Source organism: Elaeis guineensis, chromosome 7, assembly GCF_000442705.2.
Source record: "Elaeis guineensis isolate ETL-2024a chromosome 7, EG11, whole genome shotgun sequence".
Lineage (NCBI taxonomy): Eukaryota > Viridiplantae > Streptophyta > Magnoliopsida > Arecales > Arecaceae > Elaeis > Elaeis guineensis.
This window is the reverse complement of record NC_025999.2, coordinates 101,554,671-101,578,342: the sequence shown is the minus strand read 5'-3', so window position 1 is coordinate 101,578,342 and position 23,672 is coordinate 101,554,671. Positions and strand designations below refer to the sequence as shown.

The following is a 23,672-nucleotide window of genomic DNA, read 5'->3' as shown; positions in this document are numbered from 1 at the left end:
ATTTTTTTTCTGCTCTTACATTTACGAGGATAATTATAGTTCCTTCTGCAAATTGAGCAATTGCTACATGTTGAGTGATTATCATATATTTAGACAATTATTATATGTCTAATGATTTTGGTGTGCTTATCCTTTCCGGACAATGACTCTATGCTCATTCTCCTATATATATATATATAGAGAGAGAGAGAGAGAGAGAGAGAGAAGATCCGGAGATCTCTAGGTATATATTTTTTTCTACTCCAATCCACATAGCTTTCATAGATCTCTATTATTCTTCAAAATTCAGTCTGACTAGGATATCAAAGAATCTTCTATTGAATCAAATCCGACAATCTTTGATGTTTACTCTCATGTTTGCTAGTCGGGCCTTCAACTTTGAGTAGATCTGTCCAAGTCGACCAATATGAGCAAAACCAATTACCTGTCGTTTGCGACCTCGTCCGATTTTGTCAGATCGAGTTTTGGCAGCGTCAAACCATAAAAACGGAGATTCGGGCGGAACAAGCGGGCTCCATGTGCTAGTTGTCGAGCGGATGTGAGAGAGAAGGTTAGTCTCGGGCCTTGGGGACCAAGGGACGCTTCTTGCATTACTTTTTCCAGTTTAACTAATTAATAATTGATAGAAGTCCTCTACGGCTTGGCAATTTGGACCTTGGAGGATAGATAATCTAAGAACATGCAAAAGATTGGGTTATTCTGACTCGGTTTGGTTCATTGTAGCAGATTCAGACTTCACACGTTTAGTAATTGGGCCTTGGAATAAAGCTTGAGTTTGACTTGCTCTCTTACTCTCATCTCCATCCCTACATCCCCTCCCATCCACCCCCGGCAACTTATAGAAGGAAACCCCTCGTGATGACATTTTACTCTCTTTAATGTCATGGTTTATTTTATGGACTTAAGTTTGCTCATTATCTTTCGACCACTAGGTTAGGTGCGAATAATTCCTTGTTCTCTAATTCACATGTGTTGGTGATAATAATCTATATGGATTTTTTTATTTTTTTTATTTGAGACTTTCGAGGGCTCTCATGTATATTTTCTTGTCGAGCAATAAAATATTACCACTTAAAACAATGACTACATGATGGAGTGAGAAAGGTTAGGTCTAATATATTTTGAAGTTTTCTCTGCTGAAAAAATATATATGTTTGAGAACTTCCGATCATTTGAGATGGCATTGGCAATACATTACGCATGAAGATACATAATAAAGCAAAAATTATAGGCATCTACCTCGTGCTTGCTGTGCATCAATAGAAAATCATCAAAAACCAACAAGATGAATAAAAGAGGCATACGAGTTAAGGCAATGAGATTATAGTTTTCTTTAACTTACGCGAAGAGAATGGTCTCAGATGAGAAAAATTAATATTTTAGATAATAATAGATATGGACCAACAAATTAGATCACTTTGCTCTAGATTCAGGATAATAAATTGGTCTGACCAAACCTATTAAGACTCCAACTTCTCTTTCTAATATTCCTCTTCTATCAACTCATAAGCAATCATATGCACCATGGTTTATTTTGAGCTTTAGTATTGGCAACCCAAAGCTTCCCTCTATCCCACTCTTCAATGAGTTGCAAATCTACTCTTCTCTTTACTTGGCCCTAGCATGTAAATTTGTGACCTCTTCACCTGGACTTCACCCTTCTCTCTCTTGCTCTGCCTTCCATCTTTTTTTTTTCTTCCAACATTTTATCATTGCTTCTTTAGAGACTCACTTAAACCCTATCCCTATTTAGGATTTACCCTTTTTATTACTTCAATTTTACCATCAAAATCCTCTTTAACCTTCCTCTTTTTGCCTTGCTAATCATTTCAATATCCCTACAAAACTAGAGATTTAGGGGAAATGACTTGTTCTCTTCTTTTTGAAATATTTTTCTTGCAACTCTACAATAATTATATGTGTGTGTAGTTTGCAGTATAGTTTTTCCTCATATAGTTGCTTAGTAGGTATTTTTCGTATTTTTTCTCTATTAGCAGCTTTTTCTATAGGTAGAGTTGCAAGAAAAAGGCTTCAAAAAAAAAAAAAAAGAGAATAAGACATTTTTTCTTGAAAATTTTGACTTTGTAGGGATTATCATTAGCATCCTTGAAGTCTACCACTCACTATAAATGATTTATTTTGGCAAGTCTATCATTATCCCACTTTGCACAATTATTTTAACCTCCAACCCCCTCCCCCCACCTTCTCTCTCTCTCTCTCTCTCTCTCTCGCACACACACACTTGTTATCCCTTCTTAACCCTAACCTATACGATTGACCATATACCCACATCCCCACACGATCATAGATCCATAAATGATATTGTACGTTCTTTAGTGTCAATCTATTTTATGGTCTTTAGTTTTCTTCTCATTATTATGAATGTTATGATTAAAGATTTCTCTCTTAAAAAATATCCAGACTTCCTCTTTTATGTATTTTCTGGTCAAGCAGCAATATATTATTACCATTATGACTAGTTACAGAGCAAAATTTAATCTAATGTATATAGAACCTATTGAACATTTAAGATAGTAAGAGAGTATAGCCCATGGATGCATAGCTAGGCAAAATTTGTCTATATTTACCATTCCTATGTCACGCATCTCGCATATCACAATCAGCAACATGATGTTAGTATTGTATGGAACAAACAATTGGTTCAATGTATATTGAGCCAATCCCACTCTTTATCCCATTGTTATAAAAATCATTGATATCCTGTAACTATAATTGTACATAAAAAGGCACGTCAATCAAGCGAAATTATAAAACTCTTCAACTTGTGTGAAGATAAAATGGTCTCAAATGAGATATACCAATATTTTGACAGCAACGACATAGATCTAGCTACATCAATCTATAAAAAGTTAAATCATGTCAGGGGGTGGCAAATTGAATCTCCCAACCTTTGCTTAGATCTTTTTTGTCATACTTTAATCTACTCCCTCATCCAAATTCTAGATTATCCTTTTCCTTGTTATGCCAAATATCCTATACGGTCTTTCTCCTCCTACCTTGCCAACCATATTAAACTCTTCCAAAGTTGTAGCTTTTAAAAAAAAAATTTTGTGTTCGTCTTTGTAGAAACCCTTTCTCTGTCACTTCACCTACAAGCAAGAGTATTAAGGAGAAGGCATGCAAGAGGCATATTTAAAATAATAATAAGATCATATGATGTAGAACTCTGCTATGAGCTATATTTATCATTGGCATCCTTGATTCTTTTGCACATAAACAATGTCTTCATAAATCTACCCTCATATCCACTTTATCACAGTCTTTCTACGTGCAATTTATTGTAACACATATTCACAAAAATCTCTTGCATAGACATGTATATGCCTATTAAACCCCTCTTATAAACCCTAGCCATCCCAAAATACACACATACTTGATGATTTACTTCATTTGTTAATGCCTTGATCAATTTGTGGTCTTTGATTTACTCCCCATACTTAAACCATCATGATTAGATATGAAAATCTCATAATTGTCTTCATTTTTATTTCTTTGTATTCAACAAGAAACTAATATTAATAGACTTTTTTTTTATTAAAAAAGAGAGAAAAGATCCATAGATAACAAACTATGCTATAAGATTTTCCATTTTTAAATATCCCTATCCACTCAAACCTTTGTAAAAATTAGATTTAAACTCATGTTTGTAAGTACAACTATTAAAGACTATATCGGCTACAGTTTAAATTATCTTGCTTGTTTTAACTTCTCATGATTCTCATATATGTTCCTTAATGTATGCTATTATCATCGGGCTACAGTATGGTAGTGAGCAAGAGATAAGTCTAATACATGATTTTCCAAAATGACTTTATAATCATTATAATGGTTGTTATAATTGTTATAATGGTCATTATAATCGTTTAATAGTCGTTATGGTTTTTATCACCCCACCCATTACATCATTGAGGACAATAATATGATAAAATATAACAGTTGTTATTTTTCATTATAATAGACTATTATAACAAAAACAATGATTGTTATTTTCATTTCTACTTACTTTTAAATACAATGATTTATTAGATTTTAGTTTTTCTCAAAAATTATTTTAAAAATGATTCTACGGTCCAAAAACTATCACCATACATGATAAAAAAAGAAGAAGAAGAAAAGTTAATGTTGTTATTTTTTTGCCATTTCCCTCCTGTTATCTCATAGATTGCTTTAATATTAAAATTTCTTGTAGTTGCCTTTTTGAGATAAATAACGGCAGTTGTAACTATTATAATGGCCAATAACGATTTTGTGGGGACCTCTATAATAGGATAACATGTTGTTCAAAGCTTTTGTCTGCTATGTTAATAGATATGGGACCATTTGATCATTCAAGTCAAGCATTAGTGACACAACGCATAGCCATGAACAGCTTAGCAAAATTATTATTTATTTGGAACATGCAAGCTTTGCACCTAGGGCATCCCAATCAATAGTCTGATATTAGTGCTATAAATTACAAACCCACTTCACTATATACCCTAACGTTATATACAATTGTTGAAACGTGCAATTTAGGTACAAGGGCCAGGACTATAGGGTAGAATAATAATTTTCTTTCAACTTATGAACATGGTACCAAAATGGCATCGAATGAGAAAGGACGGTGCTTGACGGCAACGAATGCGGCGTAACTACACCGACTCCCGGATGAGTTGGGTCACATGGGGCACGGATCCCAGGCGAGCAAACGCATCAGGCCAAACCCGTCTCAGCCCTCCGGTTCCCTTCCCCTTCTCTATCAATCCTCTCCCTCTCAAATCCCAATCGAATACGGGCGGCGCTCTGCTCCGGGCTTCAGCACGGGCAAGCCCCCTCGCCTCCGCACTCCGCCAGCGCCCTCGCAGATCTACCCTTCTCTCCGTCTTGCCACTGCAACCGGACCTTCGTCTTCTCCTCCCAGGTCCACTTCTCTCTCTTTCTGATCATCTCCGTGAGTGGTTTCGTGGTGCCCGAACCCTAATCCAAGATCCGTCATTTTCTTTACCTCGACTCCATCGCCAGATACCCTCTCCTGACCTCCTCCTCCTGTATCGCCAATCTTCTCGATCCTTCCTGAAAAAGCCGCAGTTGAGAGAAAAAGTGGTTTTTTTTTTCGGTCTCTCTTCTTGGAGTCTTCTCCTGCTACGACTCTTTCCAGGGGCGAGGAGGTGAAGAGAGCGTGGTAGAGGGTTATGAAGTTATTTGCGCCCAACGTGGAAAGTAAGCCCTAGATCGGTATTCTCATGTGTTAAATAATCGCAAATCCTAGGGGAAGTACGAATTTTTGAACCGATACCTTAGATGAATGCAGTTACATGGATTAGGAGCTGATCTGGAATTTCCATCTGTTAAAGAACCTTTCTTTCCTGAAAAACAGCACAGGTGAATTATAAGTCAAAGAGTTAATCAAGGTTAAGATGCTAGATTGGACCAAGCTCAAGTATGGTATTTGTGGACCTTATAGTGTATGTTCAATCCCCTCTTTTTGTCTGAGCGCCTTCTTTGGCTTGTAGTTTGCTTACGCAGTAATAAGAAGTTCGGTTCTTGCTTGGCAACCCGTAGCTTAACGTATTCCTTATGGGATGCCAGATTTGGACTTATCTATGTAGTGATTCCCTTGATGATTTAGTTAGTATGCTGTCACAATGGTTTGACTTTTGAGGATCAGTGGTGAAACAGGACTCCATCACAAAATTTTTCTTGGTTGAGTTATCCTAACTTTGGGGATCAATGATATATGTTTCACCAAATGATGTGGTTCTAGTTGTTTGTCTTAGGCCACCTTCTCCTGCCATTAGTTTAGTGTTCAAAGCTATATTTGATTGGTTTAGCAAACTATGGAACTGAGGAAGAGCTATATATATATATATATATATATATATGCATGCATGCAAACATGAAATGGGAGAGGATTAATATGAGTTTTGTGGATAAGCAACAAGATGTCGGGAAGCAAAGTAACAAGTGAATATATTAGTAATTAACAAAAAAAATTAAAGAAGGAAATGTATGGATCAACAGGTGCTGACAATTTAGTAGCTTTATATGCAAACCTTCAATATTGTTTCAGAAGGTTCTTGTTAATCTTGCTATCACATGATAACTGATGCTGTATTCTAAGCTGTAAGGTCCTTTCTTTCCCTAACTCATGTACAGATATGTTGTGCCATTCTATCTCTTACTCTGTTAATATTTTTCAGGTGTACAACCACTTTCTGGATTTTGAAATATACGGCTGATCACCTTCAAGAATCAATATGAATTGTTGTGGATGTTCAACTTACATATAGACAAGATGGACTTGCTTTGTTGTGGGAAAAGAATTCGTAGTATCCTAATGTTCTTTATATCAAAAAGGATAGCTTCACCTGTTCAGATGGTTGACTAGTCACGTGTCAGAGATCTGGAAAAACATTATTAGTATAATAACAAGCAGGCAAAATGATTAACAGACAACTTTTGCTGACATACTTTTATCTACTTATTTATATTTGTCTCTCATCAGGAGTTATCTTGTATAACAAGGTAATGCATCTTAATGCTGTTTTGTTAGTCCTTTGTGTCCTTGCTGAAACAAATACTAATATTATCCATTTTTTCTCCAGCATACTAATTAGCTATACTTGTTTACTTTCTGGTTCAAATTTGGATGATAATTTCTTCATTTCTTTTTTTCTTTTGAAATATCACCATATTCACTGCTTGGCTGTATTATATTTTTAAAGAATATTTTATCCCATGTGCTGATTAGATACTTCTGAAATTTATTCTAGTGTTGGATTTACCACTACTCTTTTGAGTTGACCTTTAGGTATTATTATTATTATTTTTTAAGATCTGCTTTAGTGTTCCTGGTGGTCGATAGCTTTTCATGATACCAGGGATTTTACTTGGAATTTTATTGGATGGTGCTACTCGAATGACAAAAATAGTTATTTGATGATTCAATTTTAGGTTATGTCATGCAGCTGCTTTACACATGCTTTTTGTTTAATTGCAGCTCATGATTCTGTTGCACTCTCCAATGTTGAAATATCTTCATGATTACAAGTGCTTCCTAAATCCTAATTAAGGAAACAATGCATTATACCTTTGCTTTTATTGGCAAATATCTATGATCATGTGATGAACTCCTTAACCTCAACCCCCTACCCCCAAACACAGGCACATGCGTGCGCGCACACACATGGACATCGAGGAAGGGAAAAAAGAAAGAGTTAATTCCATTTATTTTAAAAATCAGTTGGTATGGCTGCTATAACGGCTGCTTAGCAGTATCGGCCTGAAAATGCTAAGTATCATTGTGGTGCTATATGGTGCTTGGGTATGAAGCAGTCGATATATAATGGCAGCGACACTATGGGTTCAAAGTGGGTGATTTATTCAATAGAGGACTGCACTGGTTTCCGCTTGGGCTGGTCCAATGATCAGCTGATCCAATAGGTTGATTAAAGCTTGGGTTGGTGTAGTTATTTCATGCATTGGTCAAATGGAGCATAGGAGAGAAGAGGAGAAAAAGGAGTGAATTTTGTTAATTGTGGACATCTTGCTTGCATAACTGATGTTATGTGATCGTGGACATTTTATTTTATGGTACATTTTTTGTGATTGTGAAATATTTTTATCTTGTGATGATATTACTATGTTTGATAAATAATGAATAATAATGATGATATTATTATGGTGGACTTCACATTGTATGGATGTTTACATGGTATTATGACCTTAGGTGGATGATGTGTTATAGTTTTTTCTGAATCTGTTTTTTCTTTCTTTCTTTTTTTTTTTTTGGGGGGGGGGAGAGGGTATGAAGTTGATGGAAGGTATTGATTGTTGATCCTTAATAAGAAAAAAAAATAATATATTTTAGTGGCTCGCTTCGGGTATATTGCCTATTATATCATCTATTATTTACTATTCACTACTTCGTGCCTGCTATCTACTTTTTAATACATTGGTTAGTCATTAAAATTTGCCTCAAGCACATCAATAGAAATCAGGAACCCTTCTAGAGAGGAACCTAGAGGTTTCACCTTGAACTTTTCTTAGCAAATCTGGTTTCAATAACTTTCCAAAATCTTCTTAAAGCTATAGCAAAATTTACTCATAACAATTAATAACTTGAGGTGTTCAGCATTGTGAGGAGATCTATAGAGCTCGAAGAGGATTTGGTAACAAAAAAGGCTACTTCTGCAGATGTATAAAAATTCCTAATAATCTTTAAAAATATAAAATTTAAAAAATAAAAATTCCCTGCAGTTGAAAGCCAGAACTTCGACAAACTGAAATTCTGCTTGACCTACATCAGTTTATGCACAAAAAATGGTTTGGGATAAGGTTTAAAATTTCATCTTTAGAGTGTGAGTTCACTAATGTGCTGTTCTTGTCAATGCCGAAGAAGAAGATGACATATGCTTTGTCAATTTCTTATGTTTCGAGAACTCATGGTATTGGTTAGCAAAGTCATGTGACAACAATATTTGCCTCTGTAAGTAATAAGCAAAAGCTGTTGTTGTCATATGCAATTGTTTGTGAATATTCTAGCTTATTGTTTTGGGCTTGTCTGCAGAATAATTTGATAACACGTTTCTGAATGGTTATTGTACAATGCAGTAATTTTTGTGTTTGTCTTATCTTCTTCTTCCTTCTATCTGATATACTGCATTTTGGACCATGGATTATAAATGATGATTACTTTGCAATCTGCATTTTAATATCCAGACTAAATGGATATCTGAGTAAAACAACTCTGAGGCATTTTCTTCTTTTTGTCAATTTGCAGTGGGTTCTATCTCCAAAATATTTCAAATTTCCTTTTCCTATTACTCTTACTATGATTCACATGGGATTTTCCGGTGTGGTAGCATTCTTCCTTGTTCGTGTTTTTAAGGTATTCTTCTGTAACTCTTTTGGCTGTCATGGTTATTTTTTCTGTGTTACTAGCCAATCATTAGACCATCCATTGAGCCATCGATAGAATAAATACATAATAGATACAATTTATTTAACTTCCCTAAAATTTGTTCTTTTTAAATATTCAACATTTTGAAGCTTTGTTGTCCTTAATGGCACATGATATGTTGGATTGTTGGGAATGTAAGAAAATTACAAATAATAATATGCAGACTTAGTGAGGTCTGTACAACCTGTATATTGGTTTATAATGATGTAGTTAACAATTGCAGGTTGGTCCCTCATATTAATGAAAGGCAGGTGGTATAGGCAATGGGACATTATGGCTCATTAGGTGGCAAGGTTTTAAATACTGGTGGGATGCATGTCTTCCTATTGTTGCAAGTGTTGGGATATGGCAGGTCAGGAACTGAACTAGGATGGGACATGTTATCTATCGTCCCAAGTGCCACGGTGTTTGTTTTTTTTTTTTTTGTTTTTTTTTGCGGGGGAGGGGGGGGGTCATCATAAAGTAGGTGCCCCACAGTATTTAAAACCGGAACTTAGACATGCAAAGACTCACATATGATGGAAGTCATCATAAAGTAGTGGCGCTAAGAGAGCACAATACCATAATTTTATGAGCACATCTCTTTTATTCTAATAAGAGGAGCAAGAAGAGCAAGTGATAGCAATGTTTGGTGCATATAGAAGAGAAATCCCAACTTATATGCTTCCAGGCCCAAGTTTTAGCCATGTTTCTCCACCTTCACACCTAAGCATTCCAAGCTTCAAAGCCTTCACCACTATTTTTCTGTCAACCAAAAATCCAAAGTATGAATGAACTTTGCAGTCTCTCCCCCCCACCCCCTCCCTCTTTTTCCCTTTAAAAAAAAAAAAAATCTTTAAACCTCGGTCAGAGGTCCTTGTCTAGGTAGTTCCATTCACATTATGGGAAAACAGAACTGAGCTACAGTTAATGCTGACTGGATCCAGTACTGGATGAGAATACTCTCAACCTGCTGCCTGGCACCAGAGGAAGCACTCAACAACTCGTTGGAGAGCCAATCAGCAGGCTGATGAGCCTTCCTACATACACATGAGACCTGCATGGGTGGGAGTAGCTGCAAGGGAATATCAACAATGTCCTTTGGTTGGCTGGTAGGATATATCTTTGATAGAGAGGCCTAATGGTGGCGTGCAATGTAGCAAATAATCATCTTCACTTCCATGGTTACTGCCCTTTAAAATGGCACCTCATACAGCTGATAATCTCATTCATGGGCTTTTTACTTGCTTGGTTGACAAGCTACATGGAGTTAAATTAGCTGGGGATCTCCAATGATATACCATAGTCATTATTAGGAATCATTCTTAGGAACCTCATCTCTTTGTGCTTTTGTGAGCCTCTCATGGAATTTCCAGTGCCTTACATGGTCATGATGATACTGGAACCTCGAGAATTATACCGACAGTATATGTAGGTAAGGTCTTAATAAGTTAAACAGCTCCAAAGCCAAGCTGTTGTTGGATTATAAGAAGGGTCCTCCACACCTCAAGGATTTAAGGTTTGATGGGTAAATAGAATTTATGCAGATCTCTATAAGAGTTAAACCAGTTTGTTATGGAGAAGCTAAATAACAAGAAACCTGAAATCAGAAAATAGTTGAGCTATTGAGGCAAATAAAATTATAGAGGTGTTCATAATGAGGTCATAGGACTACCATCCAACAGTTTCTAGAAGAATTATTAGGAAATCATGGAAGATTAATATAATTCACAAGGTTGCTGGAAATTTTCTGTATATTTGTTATTTGGTAAATGTTTAACCACCACTTCCAAAGCCATGAAAGAACAATTATGTAGAAGAGTAACACTGTAGTTCGCGAACAGGGATGCAAAATTCATTCAGGTTTGATGATTTTGGGTAGAAGCATAAATGGTTTAGGGGTGCTAGCCAGCAGAAGATTAGAAGTAAAACATATCTTCAGCAGAGTCGTCTTTATTTATTGACCTAGGGCAATCAGCAAGAAGATGTTGTAACCATCACAAAAGAAACAATCCTTTTGTTATAACTCAACCTATTACTGTATCATGCATGTAAGGTTGGCAATTGTACAGGCCCTGAAACCCTCCCATAACTCCTACTCTTATTAGGTCCTTTTTCTGAATAGAAAAGAAAGAAAACAGAAAAAAAAAAAGAAAATAGAGCTTGTTGCAGCTCTTAAAGTGACTTAATAATCTAAAAGAACATCATTAGAGGTGTCTAGCCTCTTAATTTTGGGCCCACATTTAAGATCAAAACTCTATTCTTTCAGGAAAGTCAGTGATCTAAAAGTTAAAAGAACTAGGAATCCAATCTTTGCTAGGACTAAGGTTCTCAACCACCTTCATTTGATGTATTCAATCACTTCTCCAATTTGAAGCCAAACTCCTTAACTGAGCGAACATGCAGTCTTATTCTCACAAGGACCCAGCTAAACTTGTGTAATCATCCATGTGAACCAAACCTCTTGGAACCATTTCCCTCATGCTGAATCTGTATCAAAGAAAAGGACGTTCTGCATATTAATCCCTAAAATATTCTTTATTTGCCTTTTTAATCATTTTGATCCCTAAATTTACGTCCATTAGGGGATATTCCATGAATATTTGTTTTAACCATGGTTCATGAGACCACAGGTAGTCATATGCAATAGATGCTATAATGTCAAAGATCAATATGCAATTTTTTTAAAAAAAAAATGAGGAGAAGATGCCTAGTGGTAAGGCTGGAGGTTGATGGCCCTATATGAATACTTTAGGCTTGTTTTTCCCTTTATTTTTAACTTCTTTCCATCATCGTTGCTGTCATCATCATCTTCTTAACGGGAGTCTCCATATCTTGTCCTGCCTTTCTTTTTCAGAACCATGGGATCAGCTCCATTAGGACTCAAAAATACATCCCTGTATTCTTTTTTAAATTGACAACTTATTATTTCTAAAGAAAAAAGGGGAAGAAAGGCTGCAAATTCAATTTTAATTAGGGTTCTGACATGCATTTACCAGATATGATTTAAGATATCCAACTTTGAATATGATAACATAACAGGTGGAAGCTGCCAAATTTAGACTAAGAAGTGTATGCAACCATGCAGTCATCAACAATGTTGCCTGTGGGCAGAAGCCATCTGAACCATTTAGATGAAACTACAAGCAATACTATAGTAACATCACACATGTACTTTATGTGGTGTTGTAGGCAACCTTTTTTAGCATATTTATTAATGAAAGGTGAGTCAAGACTTTCTCATGGATAAATTTTCTTATTTCACTATTTGCTTTCAAGTATTATTGCAAATTCTACACTATATATTCTTGATATACGAGCTTTAATAGTCATTTTCTCCTCTAAGAATGTCATTTTCTTGTAGTTTGCTCTTTTTTTATATTCATTCCTCCTGCAGATATGATATATGCATTATAATACTAAATGAGAAACTTCATATAATTTAGCATTGATAAGAAAGTAAATACCTTTTCATTTAGTGTAAATTATTTACATTGGACATGTTACATATCTGTTTATAGGCTTGATATTTTCTTTTGAGTTCTTTTTTCAGTTTCTATCTCCAGATATCAATTGCTCTACTGGTAACTAGAAGTATGGTGCAAAATTTGCACTTATGGGATGCATTCTGCTCTTTTTGAGAACAATAAAATTGATTTTTGTTTGATGGTGACATGTTTTGACTGTACAGGTTGTTGCACCTGTCAAGATGACTTTTCAGATGTAAGGGGACTATTCTGTTGTTTTTATGTATTTTTTCACCTATTCCTCCTCAGTGTAAATTTGTATCTTTTGCAGATATGCAACATGCGTGATTCCCATTAGTGCGTTCTTTGCATCAAGTCTTTGGTAAACACCTTGGCATCATTGATCTACCATTTTCTTGTCAAATTATAAGTTCCATTTTAATCCCTAGTAATGTTGATCTGCTCTTAGGTATATTCAATTATATTTAAACACAATAAATATTTCATTGACAATATGATTCATTCTTAGGAGTTGTATTATTTGCATAGTTGATTTGGTGGAAATTAATATTCAAGTATCTTCTATTTGTCATAGTTCTGCTTCTTTGAGAGATGAAGTGGAATAAACTGGATCAAACTACTTTTTTTCCATTTTAATCCTTTTTATCCTGCCAGATGCCTTTTTTGCCTCTAGAATATGCAAAGTTGGTGAAGGGTGAAATGGAATTTTGGATTAGTTTACCTTGTTTGACAAAGTTTATGGTCATAGCATATGTATTCCCTATCATAAAACCACTTTGCCATTGGATATCACAATCACATGTCACCGCTATGTTTTAAACATTTTTTAGATTTATATTGATGCTTCACCTATTTAGTTGTATAATTCAGGTATAGACTTTCTTTTATGATGATTGATGATGTAAAATTAGTGAATTTGTTATTGCAGGCCAGTGAATTTTTGTTTTACATTTTCAGGGTTGCTAATAAAGTATGATGTATGTATTGCAGGTTTGGTAACACAGCTTATTTGCATATATCAGTTGCTTTTATTCAGATGCTCAAGGCCTTAAGTGAGTCATCTTGTACATGCTCCTGCACCAGTTTTCAGCTAATCTCCTTAAAAGCTACTACTTATCTAAATATTTGTGCACATGATCTTTAACAGTGCCTGTAGCAACGTTCCTCATGGCTGTTATATGTGGCACTGACAAATTAAGGTGCGACGTCTTCTTGAACATGGTGCTGGTCAGTGTTGGAGTCGTAATTTCGTCATATGGGGAAATTCACTTTAATGTAATTGGAACAGTTTACCAGGTTACTGGTATATTTGCGGAAGCTTTAAGGCTGGTCTTAACTCAAGTCCTCCTTCAGAAAAAGGGCTTGACTTTAAATCCTGTTACCAGTCTATATTACATAGCCCCCTGCAGGTATTTTTAATAGAAGACTCTGTCACTGAATTCTTTGTAAGAGAAATCAAGTTTTTTTCCCCTCTTTCCAGTTTTTCCTTAAATTTTTTTCAGAGATCATCAATTTGTCGCATATTATAAAGGTGTCACGCTAAAATGCAGAAAAAAGACATAGTATGCAACTCAATATATTTTGAAGCTCTTCTTGGTTGCATCATTAATCATGTGAACATTCATATGATTATGAAAGTAGCAGTCACAATGATTAAAGTATATATCTTTTAGAAATATGATGCAGCCAGTTGGCATTTATTGGTTCTAAGATTGAGTCTTTGTGATTGTTTTGCTATAGAACTACAATTTTGATTGTTTTGGCTTTTCTTATCCCTTCTACTCAACAGAAGGTTATAAGTTGTGTGCTACATTTTCCTCTTTTTTCCCTAGTTACTTTATTAGGAAGAATATGGGGAGATATCTATTGGAAGTGCAAAGTAGTTGAAAGGAGGCTACCACTTTGTCAAGTGTGGTAAGTTTATTGAGTAAAAAGAGAAGCAGGATAAGGTTCAAGAGGCTTTGAAATCTGAATTTTTCTTTACTTGGGACATCTGCTTTGGAGATTATGGTTTTTGCTGAGAACAAGTGGGGGCTCTGGCTAGGTGATTCAGGCCAGATATTACAGGATATTGGGATTTGTAGATTACCGAAGTCATGCAAAAGTCTTTAGTTTGTGGAAGGGAACCTGAAAGATTGAAGTGTTGTCTCCGTTGGCTATGCAGCTTAGGCTTTCTTCATGCAGGGGATAGTGGAGTTTAGGTTTGAAACTGATTTGTAGTTATTTGTGATACTTTGGATTAATTTTCAGTTAAAATCGCTGTTTGGTTAATTCTTAGGAGCCATTTAGTTGAATCTTTGGAGAAAAAATTTTAACATTTTCTATTTTCTTGTGCTTTTAGTATTTTGTTTAAGGGTACTTCCCTGTTGGGTTTTATTTTAGGAAAAAAAAAAGCATCTCTTTAATTCTAGGTGAAGTTATGATAAGGTTTTATTATCAGGATTGTGTTTTGACTTGTTTTTGATGGCTCCCTAGGGTGAGTTTGAGGGAGATGCAAATTTTGCAATTATTAGAAGCTGTATGAGGATCTTATTTGCTTTCTTTATTTTTCTTATTACTTCTTTATTGGGGAGAAAGTCTGGAGGTGTTAAGGAGTCGGATTTAATTACTGTCTTCAGCTATAAAAGGAAAGGAAATGGTATAAAATCAGGTTTTGATGGTGAATGAAAGAAATTAAATTCTATCTCTACTTTTTCCTTTCTTCTTCTCATCTTCTTTCCTTGGGCTTGAGGATTTATCTCAGATGAAAAAATGATTGCCTTAAAAATGCATATTATTGTTCCTTGTGCAGGGTTTCTGCTATATCCTAGCTAGAGCCATACCTTTCTGCTACATCCTCAATGCCTTTGTGCTAGCATATGTGTGTTCAATACCTGGGCATCTTCTATACCGTAGTTTTTTTTCTTTGTTCCTCCTTTGTTTCTGATACTAGACTTTTCATTTATGTAGAAACTCTGGTTCTATCTCTGCATGATTCTTATATTTGAACTTGCTTTGTGCAGTTTCCTCTTTCTATTTGTACCTTGGTATCTATTGGAGAAACCAGCGATGGAGATTTCACAGATCCAATTCAACTTCTGGATATTTTTCTCGAATGCTCTTTGTGCTTTAGCCTTGAATTTCTCTATATTTCTAGTAATTGGTAGAACTGGGGCAGTCACCATCCGTGTTGCTGGAGTACTCAAGGACTGGATACTAATTGCTCTATCAACGATTGTATTTCCTGAATCTGCTATTACTGGTCTTAATATAATTGGCTATGCAATTGGTAATTTCTTGATGTTCCAAATTTATCTTATTCTGGAACTACATTTTTTAAGTGTTCTCAGTAAGTGTAGTTGTCCACTTACGAGTATGCTTTGCTTCAGCTCTTTGTGGTGTTGTCATGTACAACTATTTGAAAGTTAAGGATGCCCGAGCATTAAATCAACTTCCTGGAGAGAGCATCCCCGAAAGAGTAACAAAGGTGAAAATACTAATCCCATTGATTTTAGTTTTCTATTGCTTGCAGCAGAGCAAGTTATTTTGGTTAATATGACAACTTGACCCTCACCCCCTATCCCCCACCCCCCTTCAAAAAAAAAAAAAAAAAAAAGAAGAAAAAGGAAGAAAGAATGTGTGTATTATCTAATCTTATCACTGAGTAGATGTAGCATTGCAAAGGAGAGTTATTTTAAAACTTCCATTTGGTTTTTCAAGTGTACTACAACAGAGTTACCCTGCAGTGCTGGCTAATCAGGACGAGGCTTTTAAATCCTTGCATTTCTGTTGGCGATTTTGATTCTGTTGATCTAGTGGAATTTATGGATTTTCTCAGAAGTGAGTTTTTATATAAGTTTTTGGCAGAAAAGTATTTTTTCCTCTGATAAGATAAGATAAAGAAACTGTAATGTGGAAAGTGTTGGGCTTGCAAGGAATATTTTTTCAATACTACAAAATATCAACAGAAAGGCTGATAAGCCCCTTTGGACACTTTAAGTCTTGTTTGAGAGTAAGTCGAATAGACTAGTATGTTTTATTTTGATCATATGTTCAATATTATGGGTGCATCCTGTCTCTTTTGCTACCCTATTGATGCAGCTTTTATTCTCTGTAGCTTTACCAAATCTTTACCTTAGCATGCTCTGTCATTTATGTTTCATTCATTATCCCCGTGCTGCATGATTGCCTAATATTTTGGTCATATAATTGGTAGCCTTATCACCTTCTTGAGCATCAACCTCACAAAAAGAAGCATAACATTCAGCAGATAAGATGCTCGTCATCACATTATCTTGGAGATTGTCTTATTTAATCTTGGTGTCTATGAATTGCTTGCTGTCATTGAATCTATGCTGGATGTCTTTGAATTCTAATTAATCTACAAAGATTTTGTGCCTACTGTGCAATTTATACATAATTGTTGATTTTATTCAAATTCTTTTTAGGCCTGCATTAGATGAAGGTTAAATGGTAACTTGTGAGACAGGAAGTCAGCTTCACTCAAATCACAAATAAGCCAAAAAATCAAATGAAACAGAATTCCAAACATCAATGAAAATATACATACCTACATGAAATGAAGAGTTACAATACACCAAGAATATGGGGGAGGGGAATTTATTTTTCTTCTTAACATCTAGGGAATTACGACTCAATCCACTTCGTAGAACAGAATATTTTGTTGGTAAATTATCAATTCAACTTCTTGGCTTATTACTTGTACCATTGAGATGAATGTAGTTCTTTCAAACTTTGGCTTCTTCCTTCATCAGATACACTTTCAAGAACATTAGATTTTTGGTGGAATCAATGTAGTTTGGTTGCTTATGGATCGATTATCAAAATCCATTGCTCTGGTTAAGAATCGGGGATCAATTCATGTAGGAATTGAGACTGAATTCGCTTCTTAGAACTGAATATTTTATTGGTAAACTGTTGATGTGACTTGTTGGATCATTGTTTGTGCCATTGAGGTGGATGTAGTTCTACTTTGGCTTTGCCGTTCTTCATATACACTTTCAAGAACTAAGCATTCTTGGTGGAATGCTCCACTGTTGCATATGCTGGGACCATGTAACCAATAAAGTTTGGTTGCTTACAGATTGATTATTTAAATTCATTGTTCTGGTTAAGAATCTGGGATCAATTCATAGAGGATTAGCAAATTGAGAGCTTTTCACAGAATATTTACAAACTATGATGGGTCCTAACTAATTCTTAGTGTCCACTGTGTATGAACAAGGCTTGTTGGTTACGAGCATATTGCACGTCTTCTAATGCTTGCTTTGGGTTTCGTGGCTTGCAACTATCTGCAGGAGTGGAAGTTGGATAAGAAGTCGTCAGATATATATACTGAGGATGGTAACAACAGCAACAATGCAGGAAACATTGCTGGTGCTGCTGCTTCAGAGTCGGTTGTGGCAGATGAAGAAGCACCCCTTCTTCCATCATCAAGATTTTCCTACACTGGTCGAAGCCAGGTCAGCAGCCACAAGGCATAGTACGATATATGGTTATGGTTCAATTTCTTGTTACCAAATTCTCTAAGAAGCCTCTTCCCAAGAACCCATTTTTTGCAGAGATTGATTCTAGGAGCATCAGCATTGCATCCTGAAGGTTGATACCAAAATTATTCATTGTAAAAACTGTAGTTGTTTTGCAGTTCCTTTTTTCCCCTTTTTTGTTGGCAATGATTTGATAGAAACATGGTTTGGGAAGAATCATAACACTATATCGTGGCCAGCTTGCACTTGGAAGGATTTTGGCTGTCAGGGGCACAAGTAAAAGGGGATGAGTTCTTATTAATCTGTAAAAGTTTTCCTTTTGGCTTGTGCAAGAATCTCATACAATTTTGCTTATCGTTTTAGATTCATAAACATTTTCTTTTTTAAATCATTAATATGCTATAAGCTGTAAGCTTATTCTATGATTTTTTCCAGAATGAGAAATTGAAGAGGTTTCTCCTACTGGAAGAAAAGGTTTCATGCTAGAGGAATTTGTCAAGATAGAACAAATTTGATTTTCTTTTAATTAAGCTTATTTTATGGTATCCAATAAGTGCTGTTCCAAGTTTAATATAAAATCAATTGCAATTTTCTTTTTTTGATTTTCCTTTCAAATCTAAGATTTATAAAGACATTTCAAGCCATCCAAATAAGTTTTGTAGTAAGAATACTGACAAATTATTGGTGCTCTGTTCCAGACTTGCAGCAATATAATAAATTGCAAATGTCAGAACGCATATAGATGCATAAAAATGTTACATGTGAAAGGCGCACTTGTTTGTTAATCATGTAACTGGACAATTTCATAACCATTCATGCTGACGGTCTGTTCGGAGCAAACACCATTTGAAAGAGAGAAATCACTTTAGTCCTGCAATCAATTCAAACAAACTCCTTCACCTTACCATTTATTCTCAGATAAGGTTTAAAATATGATCGCAATATCACATTTTACTGAACTGTGATGCGAAGACATTCATACAAGATTGGACATGAAATCCTTATATTGCTAGAATCCAACCATGGCATGCGCAACTTCATTGTAAATCCACCACGGCCTTGGCCGCTGCTTCCATTACCAGCTTCCACCATCTCTTGCTACTGCTTAAATCTTCTGATAAGAGCATTGGCATGAGTATGCCGTTAGCTACCGAATGGTTTCACATTGTCGCATGAGCTTTCTTAGAAGTCTGATGAGCACCCTGGTTTCTGAAAGTTAACATAACATCATGGTCCATGAGAGCACAATCTGTGCACGGCAATGAGCATGTTACTGCTCTCGTGGAACGCTGTGAATCTAGTTGAATCATCTGACGTTTGCTGCAGAGTGCCACTTCCTACCCATCACAATCTATTACTTTGCATACCTGCCGACATCATCTATAGCAGCCATTTTTTGATTTAGATTCATAGCAGCCATTAGGGCAGCAACGTTCACCAAGTCTTCTCCTTCAAATGATAACCAAGTCTGCGTCATCTGCCTTCAAGACCTGCCATTCAACAATGACAAAAAATGAGAATCAGCTTCTCCTGAAAGGGTGAATGAGAAAGATGGCCCTTAGGATCTTGCCACGGGTACATGTTAAGCACTGAAACAAAAAGAGGAATTAGAGCAAAAGAATTCTGACCATCCATGTTGCCCGTTTCTAAAATTGACATTATTGTAGTGGTTCAAATGCAATAGACCCAACTCATTAACCAGCTTAGCATTCCTAGAAAGTGTAATCAAATTTAAGAAGCTTGCAACTGTCCCCAGATAAAAAATCTATCACAAACTAAAAGTAAATCAAAGAAATAATAAAGACCTCATCAACCACATATCTACACCATGGAAGCACAAGCAAAGAAGAGTAGAAAGTTGGGAGATCAATACTTCTTTACACTGGTACAAAGAGTGGAGGACGAAAAAAAAAGGAGAATATTGTTGATTTGTCCACTTGACAATGAAATGTCTTGGAGTGATAAAGACAGTAAAGGAGCTAGTCATTTTTCTAGGTGATGACAGACCTTTACTAACTTCCCATCCTCAACAAGTGCTCCAACACCCGAGAGATCAGAAGAATTCCAAATGCAATATTGTGGATTATGCACCAAAACAACACTTTAATAAGTTACCAGCATATGCTGTCACCACAGAAATAGGAGCACTCATGGTCCCAGCAAGTCCTTTTATTGATCGATCCACATTTTTCTTTTGTTTGAATGGAATGATACAGATTCTTCAAAGCCAAGGAGTGGCAATATTCTCCTTCCTTGACAAATCAGCGCACCTATGTGCAGACCTATCATATGGCATTCAAGTTTGGATTGAAATATACAACACCAAAGGTAACATAAACATAAAAGGGAAATGAGTTTCAAGCAATTGAAAATCCTGCAAAGGGAAAAGAAGCCATGAAAAAAAAAATTTAAAGGATAAATTATATTTTTGATCCTCTGAGTTCTATAATTATTTTTAAATGATCTCTTATAGTTTAAAAACATCTAATTAGGTCCCTCAATTTTCAAGTGTAATTTAGCCAATTTTTGGCACCAAAAAGTTGGACGTGATGCACACGTGATATTGTTTTCTTTGCTGGCACTAATGTCGGTACATGGGTGGTAATATAGCATAATGGTATATGGAATATGAGTGATAATGTAGCATATTTGTGATGATGTGGCACTTGACAACTAAATATTTTTGGGCAAAAAAAGTCTGCTAGGGCATGTCTTGGGCGCCACATCATCAAAAAATTCCAACTATTACTCCACATCATCATCAGTGTGGTGACTTTGGTGCCAGCGAGGAAAAGCACATCTTGTGTATATCACGTCCAACTTCTCGGAGCTAGAAATTGGCTGAAAGGGCTACATTAAATTACATGCGCAAATCGAGAAACCTAACTAGAGGTTTTTAAACCACAAGAACCATTTAAAAATATTTCTGAAACTTGAAGGACCAAAAATATAATTTATCCAAAAATAAATGTCTACTTGCTCATCAAAGGCTTTTGAGAGGTCGCATGGCATGCAAGTCCCCTCACTTTTTTGATGCTTCCCAAGGTGAATCTAGTTTTAAATTTAAAAACAAGCTAACATTAAAGGGGTGCGAACAACTTATGTTGTCTGCTGATATAACTGGGAGGTTTGATTGGCTACAAATACGTCTTTTATCAGCTTAATCAAGAAAAAAAAATAGCATCTAAATCACTTTGACATTTACAAGCAACATGTCTTTTACCTAGGTGCAATGTAGTAGATCTTGCTTGCAATGAATAGAACGTATGTGAATATAGGCACCATGGTATTAGATTTATCACACGGGAAATTCTCTTTAAAATTCCAATCTACCTCCAGATCAGAATACCACAAGCTTCTCCAGATAAAAAAAATACGAAATTACTTGGGCGGAAGAAAAGAGTTAATGGAGGTCTGAAGAACTGAAAATGATGAGGAATCTTCAGGACCTAGGAAGCAAGTTGTGAGAGAGCTCATTACGGAAAATAAGATATGGTCTTATAATGGAAAAAATTTGTTATCTGAAACAAATATAACCACTCCCACATTCCACATATTTAAAAAAATTCTCAAGCCATAAAATTATTACAATAGAAAATTCTGATACTAATTAACAGATGCATGTTACATAAAATTGCCTTGTTTGATCCACCAAATTACTACATGGTAAAGTTCCTCAATACTCACCTCTCCACAGTGTCTTGAGAAAGTAACTTTCATGCCAGCCTTATCAACTTGCTCAGTACTCTGACATACTGTGCAAGTTCTGAGGTGTCAGAATGTAATAAAGGCTGATATCTAAATAGTCTAATAACTCTATCTGGATTATGGATCACTCATGCAGAGGTTTTTAGGCATTGTAAAATCATTAATTCCATTTATACTGCACCCTCCATGAGTAAATAGCCAATGTCGCTTCACTCCAACTTCCCCTCAATATTTGAGAACAATCATTGCAAAAAGAGAACATATAAAAACTAATCACTTGATTCAATGGGCACTAAGTTGCATCACTTTAACATAGTTTTGGTTTAATTAACAAAAATTGTTGGCCAAATCAATGGGTAAGATTTTTATTCTATAATTAAAGAAAGCAGTATAAGACAAACAAATAAAACGTCCAAATAAGACTGCAAAAGGTAATTATTAAGATTGGTTACAATGGCTAACCAGAAAAATATGCCAAAGTTCCTCAAAGGTAATTCTGAGAAGAAACAAGCAAAAATATATATTTGAAATTTAGCGAAATTTGGTCTCAAGGATTATATCTCCATATATCTAATTCCAGACAAACAATGCAATATGAGTTCTTAAACAAAGGCAATATTAACTTTTTAACTAGGTATGTATGCATGTATATATGCTACATACAACATGAAAAAAGTGCACTGATTTCGGGTATGCTATGCAGCTTTGCAACCTTATACTTCACTACATGCATTTTCATCCCATGTGAATTTAACATTAATTTATTTGAAGACGTGCTCATTTTGGCCTTGGGCTGGTCAAAAAATAAACTCCAAGCCTGAAACTTCAAACTTATTTCCAAATTTAAATCAGTCCAAGTGATAGTAGTATTTAACAGGAATACAAGATTCTGAGGAGTTACAAGTCAGAAGAGGAGAACAGTAAAAAAGATACAGCGGTTTGAATTTCAAATTGTTGAAAACCATGTAACCAAATAGAGTAAAGGAACTCTCTGTCCATTACACATGCTTTTCCCGCAACATTCTTTCTTTACCAGCATGAACATCCAGCCACCGTATCACTGAACCTATCAATACCCCAAAGGAACAAAATCTCTCATTTCATTCAAGATACAATTCCACAAATTGGTCTGCCATACAGTTGACCACTAATATTAGTAATATTGTGCCAATAGTTACTATGATATGTGAAATTGCTCGACAGCACAAGACTGGAGGGCAAATTGGATTGAAATAAAGACATGGAACAACAGAAATTTCTAGAGGCAAGGGAGCAGCACAGATTTGCATTACAATTTGTAAACCTAAAATAATTATAATACATTCTAATAATAATAGCAATAGAGGAAAAAACTTACTTCCTCTTGGTTACATCTGGGTGCATGATCCATCTTTTGGTTCATTGATCTTTTATTTCTACTGTTGTGGATTGCTCCGTATCTTTCTAGGTCAAAGCTGCACAGTTCAGATCCACCATTTTACTGATTGCTGCTGCAGTCCATCCACCTAAGACAAAAGTAAATAAAGCCTGACAAAACTATATGGCCTGGCATTATGCAATTTATTATCCAACAATCTCCGAAAACATTCCCCTGGCCCTTGATGGAATTGTACTGATTTTATTGCAATCATCGGACCATCTGTATTTTACATGTAGACAGTTATTCTGCATCTCATCAGTCCAGCACATGAATTTCACATTGTCTAAGTTGCCACTATGCCAAATAACAGTTTCAAAAATCTGGCAGATTTGAAAATGCCTGCACAGAAATTCCTGTTTGCATAACCAAAAAGATATGGGGTTTATTTTTTTTCTTTTTCTTTTTTCTTGGACAAAAAGCAGCCAAAAGGGCATCACAAGTTGTACTTAATTCATCACCACTTCAACCTATCAGCCATGCAGCTGGTGAGAACCATTTTGCACAAATCAAAATAGCATTTCACAGTTTTAAGTTTCAGCCTAGATTTTAAAATGCTTCTTATAATAGTTTATAAATACAAAGGCGAGGTCAATTACCTTTTTTTTATATAAGATAAAAAACATTCTTCC

General features: G+C 35.5%; 1 protein-coding gene across 5 annotated transcripts; it reads left to right on the top strand.

The window, feature by feature from the left end:
- Positions 1-4,683: 4,683 nt before the first annotated feature.
- LOC105047982 (probable sugar phosphate/phosphate translocator At3g17430) lies at positions 4,684-18,303 on the top strand. Of its 5 annotated transcripts, XM_019851943.3 has the most exons (12): positions 4,695-4,921; positions 5,023-5,220; positions 6,201-6,525; positions 8,783-8,890; positions 12,633-12,664; positions 12,740-12,790; positions 13,420-13,481; positions 13,577-13,838; positions 15,432-15,697; positions 15,798-15,895; positions 17,727-17,891; positions 17,991-18,303. In XM_019851943.3, exons 3-12 carry the CDS (start codon positions 6,442-6,444, stop codon positions 18,030-18,032), a joined length of 1,170 nt encoding a protein of 389 aa, XP_019707502.1. In that variant the 5' UTR covers positions 4,695-4,921; positions 5,023-5,220; positions 6,201-6,441; the 3' UTR covers positions 18,033-18,303. The 5 variants fall into 5 exon arrangements, with proteins under 5 accessions (XP_019707503.1, XP_019707502.1, XP_019707501.1 ...); XM_019851944.3 differs by lacking the exon at positions 5,023-5,220 and having other exon boundaries at positions 4,684-4,921; XM_019851942.3 differs by having other exon boundaries at positions 4,695-5,220.
- Positions 18,304-23,672: the final 5,369 nt, after the last annotated feature.

Bases quoted from the DNA above. Each gene is read 5' to 3' on its own strand.
- LOC105047982 (XM_019851944.3), top strand. From the start codon at position 6,442: ATGATTAACAGACAACTTTTGCTGACATACTTTTATCTACTTATTTAT. The intron at 13,839-15,431 runs GTATTTTTAATA...TGCTTTGTGCAG, and splicing joins TATTACATAGCCCCCTGCAG to TTTCCTCTTTCTATTTGTAC. The intron at 15,896-17,726 runs GTGAAAATACTA...AACTATCTGCAG, and splicing joins TCCCCGAAAGAGTAACAAAG to GAGTGGAAGTTGGATAAGAA.